The 20503-nt window shown below is 38.0% G+C and overlaps 1 protein-coding gene across 1 annotated transcript; it reads left to right on the top strand.

Moving 5' to 3' along the window:
- Window positions 1-418: 418 nt before the first annotated feature.
- Window positions 419-20490, top strand: smu1b (SMU1 DNA replication regulator and spliceosomal factor b). The gene is made up of 13 exons (XM_079812072.1): window positions 419-554; window positions 943-1153; window positions 3141-3293; window positions 5792-5902; window positions 6002-6079; window positions 9170-9298; window positions 9850-9969; window positions 12485-12601; window positions 13718-13845; window positions 16081-16207; window positions 16319-16486; window positions 18422-18574; window positions 19421-20490. Exons 1-13 carry the CDS (start codon window positions 529-531, stop codon window positions 19517-19519), a joined length of 1620 nt encoding a protein of 539 aa, XP_079668198.1. The 5' UTR covers window positions 419-528; the 3' UTR covers window positions 19520-20490.
- The last annotated feature ends 13 nt before the right edge of the window (window positions 20491-20503 follow it).

Below are 20503 nucleotides of genomic sequence, written 5' to 3'. Positions count from 1 at the left end.
ACGCTTGCCATAACAGACCGATACTGGTCTGCGACACCTGTGATGCGTTCTGTATTCTAAATAGATGATTGTGTATTCTATTGCCAGATTGGCTTGTCGATTGCTAATAGACCAATGCCTAATATTTTTTATATAAAATGATTCGCGTCAATACACTTGCGTATTAGTTGCTTATAATTGATGATTGATTGATTCACGGTATTCATTGTGCTGCTTATAATACATCAGCTTTATGGCTTTGGTGCAGCAGGTTCTCACGGCACCTGATGGCAACCTTGCGGGGTTTTTCCCCAATGAATTCCTCCACACGCGTCATTAATCCGCCCTCCCAAAATCCGCAACAATTTGTGAGAGGTTCCTGTGATTTCAGACGCGTGAGCAATAAATACAACAGCACGTGTAATGGGCGGTCACGGCCACACGGTGTTCACGTGGCTGAGGACCAACACAACACAGCGCAGCGCAGGCGAATATATTGGCACATTCTCTCTATCCAGACGGCGACTTCATCGACAACCTCGCGCGACCATGGACCTCGAAGTGGAATCCGCAGAGTAAGGGAACCGTATTTCACTTCTCCTAAGCGAATGCATGGGATTCCATCACTTGCTGTCTTTAATCTATTGATTCCAGATAAAGAAACACAAGTGATAAACTTAATTTTGATTGTTATAGCACAAAATAGATGCTAAATGTCAGAATTTTTCACTATGTATGTGTGTGATAATTTTCACGTAGCAACCTCGTGTTTCTGCAGTCGTCAGCTTCTGCGCTAGGCAAAAGTTTTGAGGAGAATTTATTAATTATAATAGCATACACTTATGGAATGTGTTTCGTACAACGCTGCATTTTTTTACATATAAAGATACAGACAGTTTATTTTGTTAAACTATAGGGTAAAGTTATAAATGTGACAGCTCGTATTACCGTCAATGTTTGCAGCGTGATTCGCTTGATCATGCAATATCTGAAGGAAAACAATTTGCACCGCACTCTGGAGACGCTTCAGGAGGAGACGACCGTCGCGCTCCACACGGTCGACAGCATCGACAGCTTCATCTCCGATATCAACAACGGCCACTGGGATATAGTGTTGCTCGCAATCCAGTATCTGAAACTTCCTGACAAGCTGCTCATTGACCTGTACGAACAGGTAAATAAGTCACTATTTACTTTGAAATAAAAAATATAGCCTCCTCAGAAATGGCAAACTTTACAAACTTTATTGTTCATTTATAAAAAGGGGAAACTAAATAATATTCAGTAGGTTATCAATATCAAGTGCAGAAATTCTTCAGGCGGACGCCTACTCTACAGTTTGTGTGAAACGTTTGCTTGCTTAAAGGGACAGTTCACCCAAAAATCATTTTCTCATCCTCAAGTTGTTCCAGACCTATATGAGTTTCTTTCTTCTGTTGAAAACAAAAGAAGATATTTTAAAGTACCCCTATTATGGCATTTGAAAGGTTCTTATTTTTGTTTTGGGGCTCCCCAACAACAACAACAGGATTACATGCATGCAAGGTCTAAAAACACTTTCATTGTCTTAAAATATGCATTTATTTTTACCTTATTTGCTCAACAAATCTCAAAGGACTCGTTTAACAATTAATTTTTCCAAACCCCTCCTTTGCGTGGCGCTAATCTGCGGTGGTTGGTCAGATCATAGATATCCATAATAAAGGCTAGATGTCTCGTGCGCGCTGCTGGCCAATGGAGTTCGACGTCCGCACCTGGCGGCCATCTTGTCACAGTCAGCTCGCTCACTCGTAACATTGTTTTCATGGGTACTTGCACTTTTTAAATAACCATAACTTGCTCAATTTTCTACCAATTTTCAAACTGTTTGGTTTGTTATAAACGTCAGAGATGTAGTTATGACACTGCATACGTATGAAAAAATATTCATAATTTGTTCAAGCATCCATAATTATAGCCACGTTAATAACGTTTGTAAGAAACCAAACCATTTGTAAATCCGTCAAGATTTCTGTGAGATAAGAGTATTTGTGTTCATGCAGATCGATCGCCTTACATCAGGTACCACAGAGTTATTATCAGCTATTACGGACATTGACCGTGAGATTGCTGAGACAACGCGCGCCATCGAACAGAAAAAGCAAGACTGATATTTACTGAACGCAGAACGAACCTCGCAAAAGACTTTTAAAAATGCCGGTTGACATAAAATGCTGCGTGAGCTCACCCAATCATCATGTTCGGCGCCCAAGTCCCACCCCCGAAAGTTCCTGAACTTTGAAAAAGTACTACCTCGCGAGCAGGGCCGTTTGGAGGGGGAAATATTTACCCGGAACTTCATTTAGACCCTGGTTACAGCGGTCGAAACACACAGAGTACCACCCCAAAGTTCCTAATTCCTGGGGAAAGTTACTGCGGTGGAAACGCGGCTAAAGTAGTTTATGGCACTTCAGGCCGAATGAACATGCAGAATCGGAGTAAGAATGTCTGAGAAGTGAGGTGTTGTAATCTGATTAATCTTGCTGTCTGTCGCTATTTGTTAGTTCAGTGTAACGTGTCACAGACAAATTAATTGCCGTATTTATTTAGGAGCAGGTGTGTGGAACTGTATCAAAATGCCAAGTGAGGCTGAAAATGCGGGCAATATGCTAATGTTTCGTCTTGACGTCACAGCGAACCGGCTTGCGATTCGTTTAATTGATCGACTCTTGCCTTTTGAGAGACAATTACTTTATATCATTCACTTAGAGCTATGTTACACACTGCATGAAAAGTAATTTTCAAAAATCCATAATTGGGGCACTTAAAAAAATTCTGGTAATCAAACAGTTGATGGTAGCCATTGACATCCATAGTAGGGTAAAAAAAATACCATGGAAGTCAATGGGATCCATCAACTGTCTGGTTAACATTCTTCAAAATATCTTGTTTTGTGTTCAGCAGAAGAAAGACACTCATACAGGTTTGGAAGAACTTGAGAGTGAGTAAATGATGACAGAATTTTCATTTTTGGGTGAACTATCCCTTTACAGTAATTTTTCCCACAGTTAGAGTTAGAAGTTTGTCTAAAGTTGATACATTGCTGTCAGGTGTCTGGTTGCTGTTCATACCTGTGTTTTAACTGGGCAAGGACTGGATAGGTTCTGTTGTCGTATGTGTAGATTGTGCTGGAGTTGATTGAGTTGGGCGAGTTGGGAGCAGCCCAGTGCTTACTGAAGCAAACTGACCCCATGATCATGCTTAAACACACTCAACCTGAGCGCTACTCGCACATGGAGAACCTTCTCACCCAGCCATTCTTTGACTCACAAAAGGTAAGTGTTTAAGGCTGATTTTGTAAATTGTATCAATAATTGGATTAATGGTTCAGATGAGATTTTAGATAATAGTCCAGGTGTTCCCAAACTTTTTTGTCAGTCGAACCCCTTAAAATACCCTTAAATTTTTGGTTAATTTTGGTTAATTTTTGGTTAATTTAATGTCACACTTGCATGTTAAAATATTTAAAATATTAATAAGTGTTCTATTTTGATTGTTGTTAAAATTATTTATATATAGGGTTGCTAGTATATAATACTTATTATTATCGTTGTTGTTGTTTTAACTCTAATTATAAAAATGAAAATATACATTTAATACATTGCTGTTGTAAATCACAGTTCTGTATCAGAAAAAAAATGTATAATATCTGATCATTATATTTATATACAGTATCTCACAAAAGTGAGTACACCCCTCACATTTCAGCAATCATTTTAGTATATCTTCTCAAGGGACAATACTATATGAAACTTGGATATATTTTATAGTAGTCGGTGTGCTTCTGGTATAGCAGTATAGATTTACTGTACTCTGAAAATAACTTAACACAGCCATTATTGTCAAAATAGCTGGAAAAAAAAGTGAGTACACCCTAAGTGAACATGTCAAAACTGGGTCCCAAGTGTCAATGTTTTGTGTGAGAACCATTGATATCTAGCCCTGGCTTAATCCTCCTGGGCATGGAATTCACCAGAGTTGCTCAGGTTGTTGCTGGGATCCTCTTCCACTCCTCCATAATGACATCACGGAGCTGCTGGATATTAGACACATTGTGCTTCTCCACCTTCCCCTTGAGGATGCCCAACAGGTGCTCAATAGGGTTCAGGTCTGGAGACATACTTGGCCACTCCATCACCTTCATCTTCAGCCTCCTCAGCAAGGCAGTTGTCATCTTTGCGGTGTGTTTGTTGGAAAACTGCTTATCTGAAGGGAGGCCATCATGTTCTGCCTCAGAATGCCCCAGCACATGTTAGAATTCATGTTTTCCTCAATGAAGCGCAGCTCCCCAGTACCATGCAGCACCAGACCAGGATGCACGCTTTCAACAGACCCATGGCCATCCAAAACGCTTTACATATTGCCTCACATTCACCCATTCATACACAGACGGCGGTGTCAGCCATGCAAGGCGCCATCCAGCTCATCGGGAGCAGCTGGTGTTAGGTGTCTTGCTCATGGACACCTCGACACTTGGTCAGGTGGAACCGGGGATTGTACCTAACCCTTCCGGTTTGTAGACAACCTACATGAACCACTGAGCCACTGCCGCCCAAACAAGTTTATCTTGGTCTCATCAGACCACAGGGCATGGTACCAGTAATTCATGTTCTTGGCCAGGATGTCTTCAGCAAACTGTTTGCGGGCTTTCTTGTGAGCCAGCTTCAGAAGAGGCTTCATTTTGGGACGACGGCCATGCCAACCGACTTGTTGCAGTGTGCGGCGTATAGGTCTGAGCACTGAGAGGCGGACCTTTCGCTTCTGCAACCTCTAAAGCAATGCTGGCAGCAATCATGCGTCTGTTTTTTTTTAAAGCCAGCTTCTGCACCTGACGCACAGCACAAGGACTCAACTTCTTTGATCGAGGCTTGTTCCGAGTGGAACCAGTCTAGGAGAACCTCTGTTTGACCCTGGCCAATGTACTGTAACTCAGATTCAGGGTGTTACCTATCTTCTTATAGCCTAGGCCATCTTTGTGGAGAGCAACAATTCTAATTCTCAAATCCTCAGAGAATTCTTAACCATGAGGTGCCATGTTGAACACCCAGTGGTGAGTATGAGAGAATTGTACTCATTGCACCAAAATTTTAACTGCTCTAATACAAGATACACATATTTGAATGGTCCTGTCAAGCAGACAAAAACATGAACGTGATGAATAGGACATGTGGCTTTGCATGGTTAAACAATGTACCGTTGTTATCTCTTAGGGTGTACTCACTTTTGTTGGCAGCTATTCTGACATTATTTTATAATAATGGCTGTGTTATATTATTTTCAGAGTACAGTAAATATATACTGCTATACCAGCAGCACACCACACAAGTTTAATTTCTATAGTATTGCCCCTTGAGAAGGTATACTAAAATGGTTGCTGAAATGTGAGGGGTGTACTCACTTTGTGAGATACCGTATATGCCTAAAAATTATTTTATTTCACACTGTAAGTTACAACGAACCCTGTTTGAGTGCATGCAAATTTATTGCATAGAACATAATATTATTTGATATAATAAGCTATTTTTCGTCATTGTGCAAGACTTTTAATTCATTAGCTTCTATAGGGAAATAACTAGAAGAAAGTGCAGTAAATGGTGTTTATAATAAATTAACATCAAGCAGTATAACAGGCTGTTTTTTTAAAACTAAAATAACTGAAAATGGATGAAACCGGTAGCCTCACACGTTCAAGTTAGAAATGGCCGCACCCACTCTTATGTTAAAAATAAGGTGGGTTATATGATGATTCACTCTTTTTGTGTCTCGCCTACAGGCATATCCAGTGGGCAGCAGTAAAGAGAAGCGCAGACTGGCTATTGCTCAAGCTTTTGCAGGAGAGGTCTGTTTGGTGCCACCTTCTCGTCTCATGGCTCTTCTGGGCCAGGTTTGCTACCTTTTATGTATGTTTTACCTAACTAGTCACGTTCTAATTATCCGTTGTACCTGTTGTATTGCGTCTATCACATATCTTTTGTTTTTATAGGGCCGTGTATGTGAGGGGGCTCTATACAGGTTACAGGAAACCAAAGCACTAAGGCAGTTTGGCTCATTAGCAATGCTGGTAAGTAAAAAAACACTCTAGTTTTCATGTGATAAGCATATTTTCAAGTCACCTATGTACATAACGCTTTATACAATGTTGATCGTTTCAAAGCAGCTTCCCAAATAACAGGCAAGATTATCAGAACTTTAGCTAACGTTCCGGCAAGGTTCTCTCAAAATTATGAAGAAAAATTCTTCCAGTAATTATAGTAAAACATTTTCAAGTTATCTAGTCTTCAATAATGTTAACATTAAAACAGTATTCATTCATCGGTCATGAAACATGTTTGTATATAATTTAATTCGATTTATTTATATTATTTGGCGTTTTTGCCTTTATAATGATAGGGCAGTAAGCACACAGGAAGCGAAATGTGAGAGAGAGAGAGAGAGAGAGAGAGAGAGAGAGAGAGAGAGGACCAGGAAAGGTCCCAAAGCCGGGACCTGAACTCAGGTTGCACAAAGCGCAATGGCACCACACGTCAACACGCTGCCCACGAGGCTATCGCCGCTGACTAATGAAATGTTTTAGTTGGACATTCGTCTACATTTTTTAAAAATGTTATTACTTGTTTCAGAATCTTCAGAGAATGTCTAAGTAACGTTCCCATAATGTTTGCTGAATGATAAAATGGAACTTTCCCCTAATGTTCGCATAACCATGAAAAAAAGGCTTTTTATAACATTTAAAAAACCGAACATTTTGAACATTCAGAGAACATTCAGAAATTAAATGAATGGGAATGGGAAATAAAAACTTAATGGGAATGTTAGCCAAATGTTCTTATATATAACATATTTCTGTTAGCTGCGTTCACAGTTATGAACAGGAAAATGACAGAATCGATGATGTGAACATCTTCAGATATGAGACAAATTCAAGCTGTAAAGCTGATCTAAAAAAGTTAATAGTGTCATTGTTCAGATGAAGTTCAGTGTTGTTCAGTTCAGTGTTGATTCAGTTTAGTTCAAAAACTGTGTAAAGTTCTTCAATTATGAAACAAGTTTAATTCAGCTATAAGCAGCTCTACAGAAGAAAATAGTCTCATTTTTCGGCTCAGTTTAATGTTGATTCAGTTCAGTTCAATAACTTTGTAGATGTTCATCAATTTCAGTTATAAAGCAGCTGAAGTCAATAGTGTCATCGACCAGCTCAGTTCAGTTCAAGTTTTGTTCTCATCCAGTATTCAGTAAAGTCAAATCGCTAGTATTACTGCAGTGTTTCCCACAGATTAGACAGCAATTTGTGGTGGGGGGTGGGGGTGGGAGGGGGTGTTGTTCCATGTTATACCGGGGGGTATCGATTTCGTATAATAATTTTCATATGTATATAGCCTACTGTACATATAAGGCAAAATAAGTTTGCCTTTTTAGCACTATTTTAAATTATATTTGCTTGCATTCATTAATATTCACTTGTGTGTGCTTATGTAAGTATCATTAAAATATTAGGATGTAAGTTATTAATGTTTTAAAATGTCACATTTAAAGAAATCTAGTGTTTGATCATGTCTAAATATGTATTCAAATGCAAAACCTAAAAATAAGTAAGCAGTTATGATCTGCAATATTAGATTAGATACATGTATATTTATTAAAAAGCCATACAGGCACCTAGTGGGTAATGGCATTACAAATGAAAATTATTATTTTTCCAGCCACAAAAAGACTCTAATTTGCCTCTTTGTATTGGAATTCTCTATTTTAACCTTAATTACTACACTAATTCTAATATAAATAATACAAATATTAGAAGAAAAATATTTTAAGTGGTCATTAATGGACCATAGTTATTGCACAAATAGTATTTAGTACCAAAAGATCTTCTCAAAATATTCAATAAATATTATTAAACTAAAATATAGATTTTTTTTTTACATTGAAAAATAGTTAAGGTGTATGGTCACATTTGACCACCAATGAGTATGAGTGTGACGGAATACCTGAGGGCTAAATACAAAACATTAACATTTAAGGGTTAGTTCACCCAAAAATGAAAATTGTGTCATTAATTACTTACCCTCATGTCGTTCGACACCCGTAAGACCTCCGTTTATCTTCGGAACACAAATGAAGATATTTTAGTTGAAATCCGAGGGCTCAGAAAGGCCTCCATTGGCACAATGCACTTTACACTCTCAAGACCCATAAAAGGTACTAAAGACGTCGTTACAAAGTCCATCTCACTAAAGTGGTTCTACAATAACTTTATGAATCGGCGAGAAGAGTTTTTGTGCGCAAAAAAAACCTAAATAACGACTTACATAGTGATGACCGATTTCAAAATAATGCATCATGAAGCTTCGAAGCGTTATGAATCAGTGAGTCGAATCAGCAGTTTGGATCGCCAAATTTCAGCAGTTTGGCGGTTTGACACGCGATCCGAATCATGATTCGACTCACTGATTCATAACGCTTCGAAGCTTCATGATGCATTATTATGAAATCGGTCATCACTATGTAAGTCGTTATTTAGGTTTTTTTTGCGCACAAAAACTATTTTCGTTGATTCCTAAAGTTATTGTAGAACCACTGTAGTGAGATGGACTTTGTAACGACGTCTTTAGTACCTTTTATGGGTCTTGAGAGTGTAAAGTGCATTGTGCCAATGGAGGCCTTTCTGAGCCCTCGGATTTCAACTAAAATATCTTCATTTGTGTTCCGAAGATGAACGGAGGTCTTACGGGTGTCAAACGACATGAGGGTAAGTAATTAATGACAGAATTTTCATTTTTGGGTGAACTAACCCTTTAATGTTAACAATGTTGCATCTCCATAACTCTCCATAATAAAATGATACTGTAAATATTGTTGACGTAATAATCAATGCACACTATGCTGTACTGTTTACCAAAAATTGCTGCATGTATAGTGAAGCTGTTGTCTATCCGCTTAAGCTATTCAAATGTTTTGACAGCGCTGGTTTATGTGGAACTATCGAGAGCTCCATGAACCATGTGACCGGGTGCGCCGCCTGGAGATTAAAGCATGTCGCAACTCTGTTTTTCAACGCCTCTGGCTTTAACTGTTTTATTTTTAGCTGTATTTTTTTTCTTCTTCAACTCTATGACTTATGCTCTTTTTCTCTTCTCACTTTGTCTTTTCTAAGTCTCTGAAGTGGCAACAGCACCAGGGTCTCTTACCTCCAGGTATGTCATTGGAACTGTTCCGGGGCAAAGGTGCATTGAAGGACATGGAGGAGGAGCGCTTCCCTACTCAGCTCAGTCGCCTCATAAAGGTGCTGTAAACACAGCAGTGTGATATCATTATGTAATTTTATAGCCAAGAGGGGCTTGTGAGAGAGGTTGTGATGTACAACATTGTAGATGCATAGGCAGCAATGGCAATTTCATTTTGTAAATCTAATAATAAAGAATGTGGTAAAAGCTTATATTAAAGAATGTGGAAAAAGACTATGAATGTTTGAAAGAGGTGCACATGTTTTAATTTAAGATAAAAATAAGTAATGGATGTTATGATCTCCATTATAAGACATCTTATCAAAATATATTGCATGCTACAGGACTCGGCATATGCACATTTAATTGCTTTTGTGACCTGAGGCTTTCATCTGTATCCGGCACTCTCTGTGTTGTGTTCTACCTTGCTCGCTTTGGCACACTAGACTTTTGCAATAATATTAACACACGATTTTTTGGGGGGCTGATAGTGTCTCAAGGCATTGTTGGAGCAATATTTATAGTGAAAAGTGCTACAAAAATATATATATTTTTTATTTTAATGTTTTCCATTTCCTTTTTGTGTATGTGTGTTACATGTATTATACAGTTTGGGCCAAAATCACATGTAGAGTGTGCTCGATTCTCTCCTGATGGACAGTATTTGATTACTGGATCTGTTGATGGTTTCATTGAAGTCTGGAACTTCACCACTGGTAAAATTCGGAAGGTGAGTATATACCAGCCATCAAATTAATTATATTCCCCATAAATTAAGAAAAATAAGTATATATATATACATTTTATATGCATTTGACTTCACTGACACTATTGGATGAGATTTATTTATACAGGTTAATGACACTTTTGCATGGAAGCTTGTTTCCGTCCACAAAATAAAACATTTAAAAAGATAATTACGACTTTTTATCTCACAATTGTGTTTACATCTTGCAATTCTGACTTTTTTTAAGTTATAAAGTCAGAATTGCAAATTATAAAGTCAGAATTGCGAGATATAAACTCACAATTGCGAGAAAAGTCAGAATTGCGAGTTTTGATCTCACAATTCTGACTTAATAACTCGCAATTATGACTTCCTTTCTCATAATTGTGAGGTATAAACTTGCAATTGCGAGTTATAAAGTCAGAATTACGTGATATAAAGTCAGAATTGTGAGATGTAATTTTTTTTTTATTCTGTCATTTATTCACCCTCGTTATTCCAAACCTGTATGAGTTTCTTTCTTCTGCTGAACACAAAAGAAGATATTTTGAAGAATGTTGATAACCGAACAGTTGATGGGCCCCATTGACTTCCATTGTATTTGTTTCCATACTATGGAAGTCAATGGGGCCCATCAACTGTTTGATTAACCATATTCTTTGAAATATCATCTTTTGTGTTCAGCAGAGGAAAGAAACAATTTTCCTGTTTGGAACAACTCTTGGGTGAATAAATGATGACAGCATTATCATTTTTAGGGTGAACTATCCCTTTAACTGTTATTCTGCAGATGTTCTGCAGGAGGAATCATGTATTGACTGTGGTTAGTCTTTGTCCAGTGTGACGCCAAGGTTTTTGGCATTCTGTGTGGATGAAATCATTGAGCTGTGTATTGAAATGACAAGGCATTGGCAAGGGTAGTTCTTGGCGGGGATGAACAGCAGCACAGCAGTTTTCAATATATTCAGCTTCAGATGATGAGCATTCATCTGGGGTGAAATGCTTGCCAGGCAAATTTTCATAAGGGCACTGTAACTGGTTGTCCGAGGGCGGAAGAGAGAATTAAATTGGTTATCATCGGCATAAGAATAGTAGAAGCTATAAAAGTTAACTTTACTTAATGATTTGTTGTAAGTGGACAATAAAATGCTTCAAGTTCTTTAACAAAACTTCAAGTTGACTTTCATTTTCAATTTTATTGAATGACTTTGTTTAATCGCTGTACAAAACTTGATTTTATGGAGTGTAGCAGAGATGGGCGTCTTTCCAGCAGGTTCATCTAAGGTTCTCGGACAATTATGCAGTATGTTCACTGGATTGTTTTGTTAACTAAAAGTAAATATACATTCTTAAAAGCAAAGATTCTTTACTGGCATCAATGGTGCCATAAAGAACATCTTCAAATGCACAAAAGGTTCTTCACACACTTAAAAATAAAGGTTCCAAAAGGTGTTTTTTGCAGAGGACGAATTCCGAGTAACCTTTTTTCTCTATAAAAAACTTTTTAGGCATTAAAAAGACTGAAAAAAGGTTCTTTGGGAAACCAAAAATGGTTCTTCTATGGCATCGCTGTGAAAACCCCTTTTTGGGACCTTTATTTTTAAGAATGTATATTAACAAAAAATAAACTTTCAGTCTGTATATTCTCAGTAGCCTGGTCCTACCTGACTCTCGTACATTTCATTTGTACTGAGAGTCTGGCCACTCTCCATTGACAAGCGTTAACTTCCTTGAAGGCGGGTACTCTGTTGAAGTTTAAAACTATTGGATCTGCCCAGAGCCACTCTGGATCTGCCATAACCAATCGCTGACGTTTGGTCGTGACGTATGTCATCTCAAACTAGCGCATGACATCAACGTCATAGTTATTAGCCACTCCCTCTGTTTGCTGATTGGACCGGAGAAAACCAGAGAATATACCACAATCCCAGACGGAGTACTGAAGGAAAATGAAAATTGAGCGGAAGTACGTAGGAGGGCGGAGCCAGGCTATATTCTCAGAGCCTGATCTTCCCAACCACACAGATCAAGAACTCCTTGATGCATGGAAGAGGCAACACAAGTGTGCTGTCCTAGACCCGTTTTGTGGGAGCAGGAAAACAAGTTCTCACATTTAGTTTGGCTTAATTTTTTTGGTTTTGACTAAAACCTCAGAGGTATAGAATATGGGTCACCCTAACACTCTATGACGTCTATTAGGTTGAGTTGAAGCAGTTGGGGCCAAAAATAAATCCTGCCTCGTTCTCAGACATGGACTTTTCCACTACTAAGGAATTTGAATATACAGTATGAGACTCAAAATAATGTGTTTTTCTGGTTGTTTGGAACAGTTTGTTTTGATGGTGGTTCTTCTTTGTAGTAGACATAAGAAAGTATCCTAACTATCTCAAGAAACTCATCATGTGGATGTATTTTCCCTTAGACTGTGGCCAAAAGCCTCAATTTATTTTATGTGTTTATGTGGTTACGTTTTATGAGTGATGGTTTGCCTGTCTGTATTTGTTTCTTGTGCGAGTAGGATCTGAAGTACCAAGCTCAGGATAATTTCATGAAGATGGATGAGGCTGTGCTGTGCTTGGCAGTAAGTCATGACTCCGACATGATCGCCTCTGGAGCTCAGGATGGAAAGATACAGGTATGGACCTTGCTCATCACCGATCAACATTTTCACTTGTATGCTATTGTGTGTTTGTTTCTAGTATTTGTCCATTAGAAACAGCACCAAAATGTCAAAGACTTAACAAGTATTAGCTGTTTAAGTGAATAAGTGAAAGGTAATCAACCTACATGCTTGGTTTCTAGCAGATCTAAGAAACATGGTCGTCCTTATCAAACAAATGAATACTTTCACAAACTGTCTCACATTTTGAGTCATAACGAAGGAAGGTTTCTGGTTTACTATCTTTATGGTGACTCTCCATAGGTGTCATGTTTTTTATAATGTACAAACTGTATACTCTATCCCCCTACACTAACCCTATCCCTCAACCTTCCCATCACAGAAAACTTGGGGACTAAAAATGTGGACAAGGATTTCAGATATTGCCATCTTTGTGGGGACATTTTGGGGACACTTTGTGGGGATTACCTGGACCTCAATTTATGTCCCCATGAGTCAGTGTGCATTGAAGTCTCCACAGGGATAGAAAAACATGAACACACACACGTTTCTTGAGCAGCAAATCAGCATATTAGAATGATTTCTGAAGGATCATGTGACATTGAAGACTGGAGTAATGGTGCTGAAAATTCAGCTTTACCACCACAGGAATACATTGAAAATGAATTGAGAAATTTTAAATTGTAATAATATTTCACAATATTACTGATTTTACTGTATTTCAGATCAAATAAATGCAGTCTTGATGAGAATTACTAATCCCAGACTTTGAATGGTAGTGTTTCTTGAGGCTTTATTATTGAGACCTCTGTAGCTCTGAAGGCAAATGCTAAATAAACCCTCTAACCACATAATAAGTCTTTAATCACACTGCATCTGATTATAATTGTGACCGCAGTCCTCTATTAACATGCTGAAAGAGTAGAGCAGCTGATCTTTTTAATTAATATTTTAAAATCCCTGTTTGGAAGTGATTTTAATTCAGTATTTCATGGAGCACTGAGCTAAAAAGTACGATTCATCATCTTCATTGAATGATGATGTTCCTCATTGCACACCATTAGTTCAATTGAATTTACCTATCGCCATTCAGTCCGTTATGTGATAAGATGTGTCATTTTGTTATTCCAGGTTTGGAGAATTCTGAATGGGACATGTCTGAATAGATTAGAACGAGCCCACAGCAAAGCGGTCACCTGTGTCTGCTTCAACAAGGACAGCAGTCAACTATTAAGTGCCTCCTTTGACCAGATCATCAGGTTAAACGTGCTTTTATATTGTCTGAATATCAAAAAGCCTTATTTTGTTCATAATTGGCGTAATAATTGTTCCAATAACAAGGAAGAGTAGGCTACCTTAGTCAAATGTTTTGCCGTGGATACTTTGTAGACAGAGAAGGCGGGGAGGAGGGGAAAAAAAATTTGAAGTCGTGGTCTAGGTGTTAAACATCATTAGGAAAATTCCGTCACATGCTCAGACTCAGTATCGCTCCCTCTCTTGCAGAACAGACTGCAGCACTGGCTACGGCTGGGTGTCAGTTCTAGGCTCTCATGGTGCATGTGGGTGGAAAGAACCATGATTGGCCACGTGCATGAGAGAGGGGGCATGCACAGATAATGTGTTTCTGCTCCTTGCTCAGCTGCCCAAACAGCGGCTGACTGAGGCAGACGTTTTGTCATTCCAGCTCCTTAGCTGGGAATGGAATGGGAGGGGGGTGAAATGGCAAGCTGCTCTGCGATTGGCCACTTATTGATAAATACTAGCTCCTCCCGCTTTGCAATGGATTGGATTTATGCTGTCGGTAGTGTATGTGAGGGAGACACGTGAATGCCTGGCGTTGAAGATGATGAATAAAAGTTGACCTTTTTCAGTTATTTGACATTGGTCCTTTTTGGTTCATTAATTGTGTGTTTGGAAATGTGTGTAGGAAAGTAGTAGGTACGTTTTAGGGGGTTGGTAAGCGCGCATGACAAACGACAGTACAGTAGAGGCATTTCAGTTAACATGCTGTATCTATTGTTGACAGAAAAAGAGATGAAGTGGAAGAAATTGAAATGAATCAAGGTCTAGGTGTTTCGAGTCGTTAGGAATATTCCATCACATGCCTAGAGCGAAAGTCTCTCCCTCTCTTTCTCTCCCTCTCTTTCTCTCCCTCTCAGCCCTGACTGCAGTAGTTCTGCGGCTGGGCGTCAATGCTAGACTCTCATGCGTGTGGGTGGAATTTCTTGTGCACGAGGAGAGAATATTTTAGTAAAGATGATCAAATCACGTTGTAAGCTGCAGACAAAGGTTGTGTTGTTTTGCTGTCTTCTAGTATGACCTTGATGTATGCTTTAAAAATGTAATTATCTGTGATCTTGAAAAGCCTCTTTGATAATGACAATGATTCATTGCTGACACCACCACTTTTTGTTTTGTTAGTTCTTTGCTCAAGCCTTGGATTGCAAAGTTGATCAAATCACGCAGGTTCCAGACAAAAGTTATTTTTCGCTCTTCTCTTATGACCTTGATGCATGATGTTAAAATTCTCTTTGATGATAATGATTGATTAATGACATTATTACGTGTTTTGTTTTTACGTTTTGCTGTATGTTGCATTTTTGTTTTTATGGTGTCACTCCATTGCTTAAAGCAACACGCCGACTTTTTGGGACTTTAGCTTATTCACCGTATCCCCCAGAGTTAGAGAAGTCCATACATACCATTCTCATCTCTGTGCGTGCCATAACTCTGTCTGATGCACCCACCGCTAGCCTAGCTTAGCACAAAGACTGGAGGTAAATGGCTCCAGCTAGCCTACTGCTCAATAAGTGACAAAATAACGCCAACATTTTCCTATTTACATGTTGTGATGTGTATAGTTACATCGTGTACTAAAACCGACGGAAAATGAAAAGTTGAGATTTCCGATATGGCTAGGAACTATTCTCTCATTCCTGCGTAATAATCGAGGAATTTTGAGCCGTACCATGGGTGCAGCGGCGCAATGATATTACACAGCGCCTGAAAATAGACTAACTTCCGTCAACATAACCAACTTGACAACCTGCTTACACAGAGAACGTGCTGGGGACTATTTTCACGCGCTGTGTAATATCATTGCGCGGCTGCATCCATGGTACGGCTGCAAAGCTCCTTGATCATTACGCAGGAATGAGAGAATAGTTCCTTGCCATATCGGTCCAGAAAATCACAACTTTTAATTTTCCATCGGTCTTAATACACAATGTAACGATCCACATCACAACATGTAAATAGGAAAATGTTGGTGTTATTTTGTCACTTATTGAACAGTTGGCTAGCTGGAGCCGTTTACCTCCAGTCTTTGTGCTAAGCTAGGCAAGGCTATGTCATTGATTAATGACATCATAACGTGTTTTGTTTTTGTTTTGTTGTATTTTTTTTGTATCACTCCATTGCTCAAGCTTTTTTAAGAGATAAGTTGAATTTGTGGATTGTGGTTTCATTCCTAACTCCTGGATTTGTTTAATCAGGCTTCATGGTTTGAAATCAGGAAAGACGCTGAAGGAGTTTAGAGGCCATACGTCTCATGTAAATGAGGTCATCTTCTCACACGATGGCCAGCATGTCATTAGCGCATCGGCAGATGGCACGGTAAAGGTAGGTGTTCATTCTGTGGCAAACCACAGCTAATAGCCTATGCATTTTCAATGAATACATTTATATTTATTTGTGTGGATTTCCTTACTTACTTAGGTTTTTTTTTTCCAGGTCTGGAACATGAAGACAATGGATTGCACCCACACAATTCAAACCCCTGACATTCCTGAGGGTACAGACATCACTGTTAACAATGTTGTGCTTGTCCCAAAGACTCCTGAGCACTTTGTTGTGTGTAATAGGACCAACACAGTGGTTGTTATGAACATTCATGGCCAGGTGAGAATAAAAATTAACCTGCATATGATACATCACAGACATAAAGAAAGATACACTGCATCCTGCTAAATATATACTATACTATACTATACTATACTATACTATACTATACTATACTATACTATACTATACTATACTACACTATACTAATATAAAATACTAAATATATAATAGATTGTTTTAAAGTCCCCCTGGAGTCAATAAATGTATCCCTTAATACTCATATTTAAATACCAAAATGACATATTTAAAAGTTTTTTTTTTTATTCATGCCTTAAAATAGATTGAATGTAACTCTACACCCTTGCTTCATTTAGTATATGCAGAATCATGAATATGTAAATTAGCCCCGCCTCCACTCACTCACACCAGCTCAGAAAAGCTGATCCACTCTGCCATATTTACTGTAGTAAACGCTGCACAATAATATCGCTCTTTACAATGTCGGGGACATAATGATAATTAATATGATAAGCCTTTTGCTTGACTACGTTATCAAACAGCTAATAATGTGTTGCTAATGTTGTACAAACCATGTTCCCTATTCTCCATCTCAGAGTCAGATGGCTGCCTTCTGAAAATTTGTATCCTTAGAAACGCTTTGAACAACTTAGAACGTCAGTTCATCATAAAATCGTAATATACTTCATATACATAATTCAACCACTATATTGCTAAATGTACCCAATTTTTCATATAATAAAATATACCGGGATAACCTGGCTTCTCTTGAGACTCGCCTGCTTCAGAGCGGTTATAGTTAATGATATGCTAAAAGCCACCCACACTTTAATGTGATTGATTATAAGCTGGTTTGTGACGTAAGAAACACCAGCGATTTCAAACCGTGTTTTTGAGACTGTCTTTGCTGCACTGCAGTTTTAAGGAGAAAATACTCAGCAATGGTGAATTTTCACACGGTTTGTCTTAAAGTATATTAAAAACACCACATAGACATATAAACAACATTAAAAACTTAATTTTCACCACAGGGGGTCTGTAGCAACTCATAATGTAATAACTACACACAATGTAATAAGTATTGCATTATTATTGTAGTAATGTTCAAAATGTAATCATTTTCCCAAAATGTAATAAAATCTTGAGCTCATAATGTAATAGCAATTTTTACATCATGAGAAAATTATTACATTATCGACTCTCCAAAAACATGTCATATTTTCATTATTGTAATAGCTTTTAAAACATAAAAAATATCAGTATTCCCTTACAGTACATTTCTACTTCTAGTATTCATATGGCATACTTGCTGTTAATTGACAAACAGCGTTAAATACCAGCACTGTTCAAATGTAAAAAACACATTATCAATATACTAATGTGTGTGTACAGGTATGTGTGGTTTATGAGGACACAAATGTGTATAATGACATGGGTATTACAATGTAAACACGGTTTATGAGGACACTTCCTGTGTCCTTGTAAACCAAACGGCTTAAAACAACATTTGAAAAAATGTTGAGTGATGGGTAGGTTTAGGGGTAGGGCGGAGGGATAGAACATACAGTTTGTACAGTAAAAAAATCATTACACCTATGGAGAGTCCCCGTGAACCGCATATTCGTGTGTGTGTGTGTGTGTGTGTGTGTGTGAGTGTACTCAGTGCAACATACCCCTGCTAAAACTGTTGGGTTAGAAACCTTGACTAAAGGTTGGATGTTGAGCAGAAGTTTTAAAAAAGCCACTAACTTCCATTGCTGGATGTGAGGTTTGCTAAAAATAGCTAAGCTCTTAATATTCAGACTGTCTGATGGCGTATCCTTATTCAGCCGCCTCACCCACTCTTTTCTTGACGTGCTCGATGACTCACTCTTGCATGCTTTTTGGTACTCGCTGAAGCGTGCCTTTACCTTTTTCGTCTGCAATGCACTTGCTGACTCTGTTGCCCCCCCTCCCCTCCCCTTTCTTTCCCAGGTGATGAGAAGTTTCTGTTCAGGCGTAAGAAGGGGGGGAGACTTTGTTTGCTGCACGTTGTCGCCACGTGGAGAGTGGATTTATTGCGTGGGAGAGGACTATGCGCTGTACTGCTTCAGCACCATCACTGGCAAGCTAGAGAGAACCCTCACGGTACCGTCCGCCCTCACAGCACATGCTGCATTTCCACGAGATCCGTTCTAGTTTGGTGAAGTGTGATATATATGTTAGACCAGTTAGAGATATATATCAAATCTGAATGAGAAACTAAACTTTGAAATTAAATCTCTTTGGTGAGCTTTCATTTTGTTTTGTTTTTGGGTGTTACTCCTTTGCGCAAGCTTTACTTTTTGAAGAAATAAATTACATTTGTGGATTGTTCCAATCAAACTGTGGTTCTAACTCTTGGATGACTTTGACATGTTTTTGATGAAAGTCTCTTTGATGATAATGTTTATTTGATTAAAGTCTTTTCGATGCTTTTGTTTTGTTTTTGGGTGTCGCTCCTTTGATCAAGCTACACTTTTTAATGAAATCAGTAATTTCTTTGATGATTGATTTGTGACATAAGTTTTGTTTTTATTGTATTTTGCTTTTGTTTTGTTTCTTTTTGTTTTGTTTTTGGGTGTCGCTCCTTTGATCAAGCAACACTTTTTAATGAAATCAATCATTTCTTTGATTCGTGACATCATAATAGGTTTTGTTTTTATATTTTGTTGTATTTCGCTTTTTTGTTTTGTTTTTGGGTGTCACTCCTTTGCTCAAATCCACAAATTCAACTTATTTCTTTGAAAAGTAAAGCTTGTTTTTTTGAACGCCTGGATTTCTTTGATCAGGTTTGAATCAGGAAAGATGATGAATTCATAAAATGAAACATTTGATTAATGCTGTACCTCTAAGGAGGACCAGAGATTTTATTTATATCTTAATTGGATAAATATATATATAAAAAAATCTGCTTTTAAATTGAACAAGTGCTTCTGTGTACGTCCTCTACAGGTACATGAAAAAGATGTGATTGGCATAACTCACCACCCCCATCAGAATCTCATCGCCACATACAGCGAGGATGGCCTTCTGAAACTCTGGAAACCCTGAGTCTTGTCCTTCATAATATTGACTCTCTATACGCGTCTTGTGTTTCTATGTTCTGGATTTGTGGCATTCCCACACACACGTCTCTGCTGTTATATGCCTGCTATGAAATTGTGTTCCATTCAAGGAATTCAAAGATACATATTTACACATTATGCTTTGAGAGAGGCTCATGTGCCAAAAAACTGGGTCCACAGCATCATGAGACCTCTTCAACATCCGAAACTAACTACATCTAACTTCATTATACTAACATTCCTCTCAAGTCTCTAGTGGTAAACATGAAAAACTGCATGAATGTACTGGTCTTTTACTATTATTAAGGGCTTTGTAGTATTTATCTGTGATAATATCTGCATGCAAGATTTAGCCCGAACAAAATTAATGTGGTAAATGTACTGGTTTTCTTCACAAAGACCATTCTTGAAGTTTGACATCTTTTATGTGAATGTATGTATTATCTTTGATCATTTTGGCCAAAGACAATTAATCAGTATGTACTTGCTCAAGTGCACTAGTCTTGGACACATTGAGGACATTTTCACATATTTGTACTTGTGTACATTTAGAATTCATACGGTACAATATTGTGTTGATTATAATGGTTTGGTGTGTTTTAACACTCAACCAAGCACATCTACTTGTACTGCATGCAGTTGAACACATTATGCAGTTACTGCAATACTGTATGAGTAATCAGTGTGGTTTATATTCTGATATTTACAGATTATTTTGTATCAAAGATATTCACTTTTGTTTGAATATTGGTATAACACAAGTGTAAGTATCTTCAAGTGTCTTACAGTGTTGGTAAACAATGTGCTGATATTGCTGCGGTTTAATTAAAATTCAAGCATGAATAATCCATGATCTTTTCAAAAAAGATTTAGCAGATTTAAAGATTCATCATTAACTGGTTAGATGTGGATTTCTTAATATTTGCAGATCTCAAATAAAGATGTAAAGACATCTTGATATGCAAGATGT

The sequence above is a fragment of the Gobio gobio genome (genome assembly GCF_949357685.1).
Source record: "Gobio gobio genome assembly, chromosome: 3".
NCBI lineage: Eukaryota > Metazoa > Chordata > Actinopteri > Cypriniformes > Gobionidae > Gobio > Gobio gobio.
This window is presented reverse-complemented; position numbering and strand designations above follow the sequence as displayed.

Excerpts from the sequence above, each read along its gene's own strand:
- smu1b (XM_079812072.1), top strand. The coding sequence starts at position 529 with ATGGACCTCGAAGTGGAATCCGCAGA. Across the intron at positions 3,294-5,791 it reads CATTCTTTGACTCACAAAAG|GCATATCCAGTGGGCAGCAG; the intron begins GTAAGTGTTTAA and ends TCTCGCCTACAG. Across the intron at positions 9,970-12,484 it reads CCACTGGTAAAATTCGGAAG|GATCTGAAGTACCAAGCTCA; the intron begins GTGAGTATATAC and ends TTGTGCGAGTAG.